A 7,880-nucleotide genomic window follows, 5' to 3' on the forward strand; every position below is an offset into this window, starting at 1 on the left:
TAAAAATTTAAAATTTTAATAAATTTATTTATTATCAATCTGACCAATACAAATTTAATTTAATAATCTAATTTAATATAAAAAAATTTATAATTTTATAGTTTGACTATCTATATAGACTTTGGACAATTTAGATATAATCTAAATAATTTAATTTAATATTAAAAAATTTATAAATTTTACAGATTAACTATTTATATATACTTTAAAGAGTACAAATTTAATATTAATTTTTTATATTTTATTTTAATAAATATAATATTAAAAATATTTAAAAATTAATTTTAATAAAATTAATTTAAATTAAAATGGAAGGTCATAATTGCCCTGGACGAGCATTGAATGCCGACGCTGGTATTCGGGGCCAGCAGGCAGCAATGTACGAAGTAAATTAATTGGTAAGTTGTGTTTTATTTTAATTTATTATTTTATTGTTGATTTCACGGGAGGAAGACAGATTCGGTGTTGCGCAACATAAAAAATGAGATGGGGCGTTCCAGATTTCAGGGGACCGTTTGACGCTGGGAACGGAAAGTGAAAGTGCGCGTTCATCTTTATGTTTTTGTATCGGCGCCTGTTTACGTGTTTGTGTGTGACCCTGTGCGCCTTAGTGGGTTTAAAGGAATTAAGGATTTTTTATTTTTATTTTTATTTTATATTTATCATAATAGAAATTTATATAAATTCTTATTAAATCTATTCATCACTAATTTAGATAATCCAAATTTAATATAAAATTTTTTATAAATTGACTACTTAAATTTATTTTGACAATTTAAATTTAAAATTTTTAACTTATAACTTTCTAATAAATTTTTTTAAATTGTTTTAGTTAAAAAATGTTTTTATTTTAATATTGTATTTATGGAAGACGGACTGATATCACACAGCCTAGCCTTGATAAATGACACTTGCACATTAAATAGGAAAAAAACCACACCTGTTTTTTTCCCCCTCTTTTTTTGCCAGCCGCACCTCATGTCTTCAAAATTTTAAAATACTATTTCCCAGTTCACAAACAATCAAACATTAATAAAAGAACTTAAATCAATTATTTTCACTTATCTTGTTAATTTTCCTGAAATATTCCTCTATTTTAATTGGATTATTGAATTTTAGTAATTTAAATTTAAATATAAAATTAAAAAAAAGAAAACAGAGAGGATTAAGTAGGAATATTTTGAGAGAAAAATTATTTAATGTGATATAGCAAAGCAGTGATCTACGAAAAAAAATGAAGGAAAGAAAATTAAGAGAAAAATGAAGAAATATGTTTAGCTCAACAAGAGAAATAGGAAAGAAATAATTGTTAAATTTATAGAAATAATAATAATAATAACCTTAATGACATTTCATGTATTAATGTATTAAATTATAGAATAGTGACTCCACAACAAAACATTCCCAGTTTTACCAACAAAGTACAAAGACAAGCGGTTTAACGGACATAACAAAATACAATAAAATGAATGAAGGCATGAAAATTTAGTGATGGAAAGAGAACGGATGATAGGAAAATAAATAGGACAGATATTTAAAAGAGAAAGGAGGATTGAGAAATCGAGTGGGAGGTGAAGTCACACGAGGCAGGAGTTTGAAAGGGTACATCCGCTGGCTCCAGACAAGAATGGGAGCAGCTGTCAACAGTGATAGCGTCCAATCCCAAGTCGACAGCGTAACATGAATCCACTGTGGTTTTACTGAGACTTTTTCCTCTTCCCATTATTCCTTCTTGCCCATCCACTCCGCTTCACCTGTTCCTGTATCTATCTTTATGTATGGATTCTCACGTTGCCCTCGTAGACGTCGTCTCGCTGTATCTGAGGCCCTCAACTCTCCATCTATATATATATATATATATATAACTTGCAAGACACACCTGACGAGCAGGATCAAGAGACATGGGGCGGGGCAGAGTGGAGCTGAAGAGGATAGAGAACAAGATCAACAGGCAGGTCACCTTCAGCAAGAGAAGGTCCGGCCTCCTCAAGAAAGCCCGAGAGATCTCTGTCCTCTGCGATGCCGACGTCGCTCTCATCGTCTTCTCCGCCAAAGGCAAGCCCTTCCATTACTCCAGCGACCCCTGGTACGCTTTTCATTCTATACCTTCCTCTCTTCCCCAACTCTCACAGCCAATACCTGCTGCAACCTTTTTCCTAATTTCATCTTCCTTGTTCAAATTTCACAAACGCCCCTTCCCCGCTGCAATTTCTACTCCCCCCTTAACATTTCTTGACCAAATCAACCCTTGGCAACCCATTTGGTTGCCTTCCATTACTGCTTTTGATCTTGTTTTCTTAATTTACGTTCAATTTTTGTGATTTGCAATTATTTCTGTCTTAAATTTCCTAACAATTTTAATATCATGTTTCTCGAAATGTTTAATCAATCATCACTACCTTAATTCTCCATAACTAAATAAAAACACATTTTTAATATGAATCAAATTACAATTTACCCATATATATGGTAATAGTATATTTGTTTCGTTTTCTTTGCATAAGTTTGGAAATTAAATAATTCTCACTTGCGACACTCATTCTCTCTGATTTCTGTTTCCTATGTCAATAAATGAAAGTGTGATATAACGACTAGATTCTTGTTAAATATAGTTCATGGGTGATGCATAAAACAAAGAGATAATGAATATGATGGAGACGGAGTTAACCTGATTGACATATATATATATATATATATTCCATCTACTTTTCCCCCTTCAACCGCATAACTACGTGATTAAAGCAAAATTTACTTTGTGTAGATGCGATCCTGCAGATATGGGTATTCAAATTGAATTATTCAGAATTTCTTACCAGGTTTCGTGCAAAGAATACTTGAAAACGTGATAAGGGAGGAGCATGTGAAAATTTACTCGACAGATTATGGTCTTGGATTAATATTTTTCTCAAATTAAAGAAGCAGAGATAGATCAAAGTGAAAAGCAAATTATAGTTTGACTTCATCCGCTTGGTCATAGCTAAATAGAATAAGAAAACGATATCAATTGCTTTCGTGCATACGGGCAAAGGTATTATAGTAGGACAAGTACTATAAGATTAGCTTATATCAAATGTTGTTCTGGTGAATGTGGATTTTTCATATATGATGGTGCAGTATGAATATAGGTTGGTTCACTGTTTGGTTTACGTTGTGAACAGTATGGAGAGAATTTTGGAACGGTACGAGAGGCATTCCTACGCAGAGAGGCAGATTGCTGCAAACGATCAGGAAACCAATGTACAGCACTATCTCTTCTATATATACATATCTCAATTTTTAAAATCCCGAAAGTACACGACCCTATAAAATCTTTCCAATAATTTTGTTCAGATAATTAACCATTCATGTTCATTAAAAATTTTTTTATTAAATATATTCTTAACTTTTCATTTTTTTAATAATTAACTGTTTAAACACATGGACAAATAAATAATTCATTTAACATATCATGCTTCCTTTTGTGAATAACTGATCCTCTACAAATAGAGATTCCTTACAGTTTTACACATATATCTCAAGTTTTTTTTTTTTTGGGTGTGGGGATTTATTGTCATGTTTTCATCAGCGACAGATTTATCTATAAATTTAAACTCAGTTTAATTCGATGCTATCTAGCTACTTCTAAGTTGATTTTACATAATTATATCATTTTAATTCAAATTAAAAAAAAAACTAACTAGGTGTATTTTTTATTATTATCTCCAGTGTCAGGAAAACTGGACTTTACAGCACGCGAAGTTGAAGGCAAGGATAGAGGTCCTGCAAAGGAATCAAAGGTGTACATATTCTACTGATCGATCATCATTAAGAGTGTGTGCTTGAGAGCTGCTTCTGTTTGCGCGTGGGCGCGCGCGCGCGCGCACACACACACACACACACATATCACGAGAGTGTGAATTCTGAAGGGCTTTTTATTACTGAAACGTAAGCAGGCATTTTATGGGAGAAGATCTGGAGGGCTTGAGTCTGAAAGAGCTTCAGAATTTGGAGCATCAGCTGGAGTCAGCTCTTAAACACATAAGATCACGAACGGTAATTAAATTAAAACCATGCCCCAACAAGTACGTATACCGTTGCTATAATTGTGATCAACGGAATGTCAATAGTCATTCATGCAAGTGTTCCCCTTGCAGAACCGGCTCATGAACGAATCTGTTTCAGAGCTTCAGAAAAAGGTGAGCCTTTCTGGCCGGCACGCACTTGATTTCCTCATATGGCAAACACATATATGGTGTTTTCATGAATGTGTGTTTTTTGTTGCATGGTAGGATAAGGCACTGCAGGAACAAAACAACCTGCTGGCTAAGAAGGTAAAGATTTTGTTTAATTTGGCTGACGAGGTTAGAGTGTAGTGTATGTAAGTTGTTTTCTGAATGGGTTTGAGTGAAAACGAAAAATAGATAAAGGAAAGAGAGAAGGCAGTTGAGCAGAAGCAGAATCAAGGATTGGATAATTCCTCTGTTCTGTTGACACAACACCCACTGCTGCCTTTGAATATTATCGGCGGGTAAGTAAAACTCGGGGGCTTCAACGTGCATCTTTCATTATATTGCCTTTTTATAATATATATTTGTGCTCTTTAAAGTTATCAGATACTTTCAATTTATTTGTATTTTTTAATAAGTTAATTAATAAATTTTAAAATTACACATTTTTTTTTATGTTTACCCTTATTTAATTTAATACAGTCTCAATCAGAAAATTTTTATCAATTATAGCTCAATTAAGAGTATTTTTATAGGAAAAATAATAATTATATCTTGGAAAACAAAAACTGTGTTATAATTTTTTTTATAAAAAAAAATTGCTTTATAATTTTGAACAAAGAACACTGCAAACCTTAGTTTTATTAGGAGAAGTCGAGAACATAGATTTGGGCAAACACATTTACGGTATTTACTTGTGTATCACATAATAACTTATATAGGAAATGTTTTTTTATTATCAATTGTAATGACATTTTTGACCAAACAATGCTATCCATGTATCTGATGCTTAATTATTGCGATGAGTATTGTATGAACTATGATTATATGTGATGATGGATATTGCATGCAGGGGATCGACAGGAGGAGCAAGAGGTGAGGGTGTAGATTATGGAGCCAATAACACACTTCTTCCTTGGATGCTTCGCCCCCTCTAAATCAATACAACCCACGCTCTCACTTTTATTTATTATACATATCACTGTAATTAAGTGATACCATCATCTATATATTCTAAATATCAATCATGGGCTTCCACTAAATACATGTCTTGGAAGGGATGTAATCTTTTATGCATGACTTCTTGGAAGTCATTGCGGTAATTGTGACTGTCTCTGCTTTGTAAGTTTAAGTCATTGTTACTCCATCCTTTCATCCATTGCGTCCCATCTATTCATCACCAAATCTAAATCGTTTAAATTTAATTTCCTATCGTGTCTTACCATTGTTATTCTGCGGCAATAAATTATATTTCTCAACTACCAATTCCAAAATATTGTACAACTGTCCTTCAAATTAAATTCTACCCCTCAGCAACTTATTGGCTCCACTCTCGAGATTTCCAATCTTCTTTTTGGAGGTTTCGAATTGTTGGGCTGAGTTTGGTTCTAATACACCCACACTTAGTCTGGGCTTTTAAAATGAGTTGAGACTAGCGACGTTGGAGGTATTTATTTTTGCTATAAGAGTGGCATAAATATAGTGAATTTAATCAAAATACATGAAAGCTACGTATTTATTATATTATATGAGTATCGATTCAATTATAAATTTATAATGAATAAATATCATTTATAATTTATGAGTGAATTGAATATCCGAAAATACTGGTTAGATGAATAAAATGGTAAAAGTGGGAGGCGTATATACGTGGGGAGGACTGAGGAGGCCGGTAGAAGTCAGCATTCATGGCATGGACAGACATATATCCAATAGAATAATGAATATAACCTACCAGAAGAGACCGAGCTGACATCATACATGTGCTCCACGTTCCCCGTTCTACTTTTCAAACCATATACAACTCTTATTTATTCGGCTTCACCTAATTGCTTTTCAACTTATGCCAATCCTATATACACGTTCTCATATTCTCCATTAATTATTGAATTAGTTCCCATTTCAACACTTTCATGTTGGAGCCCACGCGTATGTGTTCATTCTTCCCCCTCGACCCGCCCGCATTTGACTTTCATCCCCTCCCCTCCACTTCTTTCTCTCTCATTCTTACACTAACTTATCACCATTTTGCCATATCTGAAAGGATAGTTTTTCAATGTTTCAAAGAAGATGACATCACTCTCACCTCCTGGAATCAATCATAGTGAAAAATTCTCATGCATGTACCTTCCATTAGGCACATCCCAACGATTCCTTCAAATCCAAAGATGAAATTCATTTATTCACAAAGGATTCATCCTGCAGGCGTGTGGAATCATTGAAGAATTTCTGCTGTTTATGTCGTCTATCATCCAAATTCTTCGTGGTTGGCACGTCCAAATGACTGCCCCACAACGAAGAAATAATATAATACAAACAAGCCAACTATTAATTGATGTGTTGAAGCATATTCATATTCATGGTTCCAAAAAGTCAAGGATTATTCCATACACGATACAAACAACATCCCTAGCTACTTTTTCTTGTTCTTCTGTACGCGCGCGCGCGCGCGCACACACATCAACAAAAGCACAGCTCCGGAGCTTTATGAACAAGGAATAGATAATCTTTCACAATGGGCATAAGGCGATTTAGGCTTAAGTTGAACTGTGTGAGCATCGCGCAAGTGTTTTCTGCGTCGTCGTTTCGATCCAAATCCTCCTCCACTTCTATCAAATACGGGGACGCGAGCGAGTTCCCAAGCATTAGCCTGGAAGATAGCTCTTGTGAAGATAATGGGAATAAGATAATGGTGGTCGTCAATTCCACCTTTGAAGCCAAATGTGCTCTTGACTGGGCTCTCTCTCACGCCGTGCAGTCTCAGGACACTGTTCTTCTTGTTCACGTACTCAAGCCCTCCTCATCACAGGGTCAACAACACTCACCGTTATAACTCCTTCTACCTTTCTTCTTCTGCTTCAAACATCAGGCATTCATACTTGTAAGCTGAATGATGTTGTGATTGCAGGTACGGAGTGTGGTAAGGAGCTTAATCCGAAGACGTATCAACTCGTGCTGGATATGAAAAATATGTGCCAGATGAAGAGACCAGGGGTATGTTAGAAAGAGCCCTAAACATATGTTTGGAAAATGATTGATGAGTTGAAGAGGCTAAGGTTGGTGTTGCAGGTGCAAGTGAAAGTGGTGAAGGTGGAAGGAGAGGAGCAGGGGAGAACAATAGTGGAAGAGGCGAAGCAACAGAGTGTGTCGCTGCTGGTGATAGGGCAGAGAAAGAGATCTCTGTGGCGGGGCCTCGTGCGGAGGTTGTGGGCCGGCAACAACAAGAGAGCAGCCTCAAACGGAGTTGCGGACTATTGCATTCAGAATGCTTCCTGCATGACCATCGCTGTCAGGAGGAAGAACAGGAAACTTGGAGGTTATTTGATCACTACTAAACGTCATAAAAAATTTTGGCTTTTGGCTTAAGCGTTGTTGTCCCTGGAAAAGCAATTGCAACGTCCATAATGTTGCAGTTTATTTCTCTATTTGCAATACACAGCCGTTTTTGTTCCTATATTATTTGCAATACCGGTTATACTAAGTTTCTGTTATGCATGTGGTTTGTCTATAAACGTTTCCTAACCAAACATCCACTGTGTGATGGTGGGAAAGTAGTGGTCTGGCCAACTCGTATCTAGCTGTCGCTTGGGTTGTCCGGTGTGATTTGGCCTGGTGCAGAGATAAATCCCATAACAAAAGAAAAGGTATATAAAAAGAATAAAAGATCCATAAATT

The 7,880-nt window shown here is 35.2% G+C and overlaps 2 protein-coding genes across 3 annotated transcripts; both read left to right on the forward strand.

Moving 5' to 3' along the window:
* The first annotated feature begins 1,623 nt into the window (after positions 1 to 1,623).
* Positions 1,624 to 5,352, forward strand: LOC129307717 (truncated transcription factor CAULIFLOWER A-like). Of its 2 annotated transcripts, XM_054948584.1 has the most exons (8): positions 1,634 to 2,086; positions 3,159 to 3,237; positions 3,706 to 3,776; positions 3,933 to 4,032; positions 4,134 to 4,175; positions 4,269 to 4,310; positions 4,401 to 4,507; positions 5,059 to 5,352. In XM_054948584.1, the coding sequence occupies exons 1-8, from the start codon at positions 1,902 to 1,904 to the stop codon at positions 5,141 to 5,143; spliced, it is 711 nt and encodes a 236-aa protein (XP_054804559.1). In that variant the 5' UTR covers positions 1,634 to 1,901; the 3' UTR covers positions 5,144 to 5,352. The 2 variants fall into 2 exon arrangements, with proteins under 2 accessions (XP_054804560.1, XP_054804559.1); XM_054948585.1 differs by lacking the exon at positions 4,401 to 4,507 and having other exon boundaries at positions 1,624 to 2,086.
* Positions 5,353 to 6,528: 1,176 nt separating this feature from the next.
* LOC129310091 (universal stress protein PHOS32-like) lies at positions 6,529 to 7,671 on the forward strand. Its single transcript, XM_054951931.1, has 3 exons — positions 6,529 to 7,015; positions 7,114 to 7,199; positions 7,275 to 7,671. Exons 1-3 carry the CDS (start codon positions 6,721 to 6,723, stop codon positions 7,569 to 7,571), a joined length of 678 nt encoding a protein of 225 aa, XP_054807906.1. The 5' UTR covers positions 6,529 to 6,720; the 3' UTR covers positions 7,572 to 7,671.
* Positions 7,672 to 7,880: the final 209 nt, after the last annotated feature.

The sequence above is a fragment of the Prosopis cineraria genome, unplaced genomic scaffold, assembly GCF_029017545.1.
Source record: "Prosopis cineraria cultivar Desert tree isolate PC_DT_omini unplaced genomic scaffold, ASM2901754v1 PC4, whole genome shotgun sequence".
NCBI lineage: Eukaryota > Viridiplantae > Streptophyta > Magnoliopsida > Fabales > Fabaceae > Prosopis > Prosopis cineraria.

Excerpts from the sequence above, each read along its gene's own strand:
- LOC129310091 (XM_054951931.1), top strand. The coding sequence starts at position 6,721 with ATGGGCATAAGGCGATTTAGGCTTAAGTTGAACTGTGTGAGCATCGCG. Across the intron at positions 7,016-7,113 it reads CAAGCCCTCCTCATCACAGG|GTACGGAGTGTGGTAAGGAG; the intron begins GTCAACAACACT and ends TTGTGATTGCAG. Across the intron at positions 7,200-7,274 it reads GCCAGATGAAGAGACCAGGG|GTGCAAGTGAAAGTGGTGAA; the intron begins GTATGTTAGAAA and ends TTGGTGTTGCAG.
- LOC129307717 (XM_054948584.1), top strand. The coding sequence starts at position 1,902 with ATGGGGCGGGGCAGAGTGGAGCTGAAGAGGATAGAGAACAAGATCAAC. Across the intron at positions 4,176-4,268 it reads TTTCAGAGCTTCAGAAAAAG|GATAAGGCACTGCAGGAACA; the intron begins GTGAGCCTTTCT and ends GTTGCATGGTAG. Across the intron at positions 4,311-4,400 it reads ACAACCTGCTGGCTAAGAAG|ATAAAGGAAAGAGAGAAGGC; the intron begins GTAAAGATTTTG and ends AACGAAAAATAG.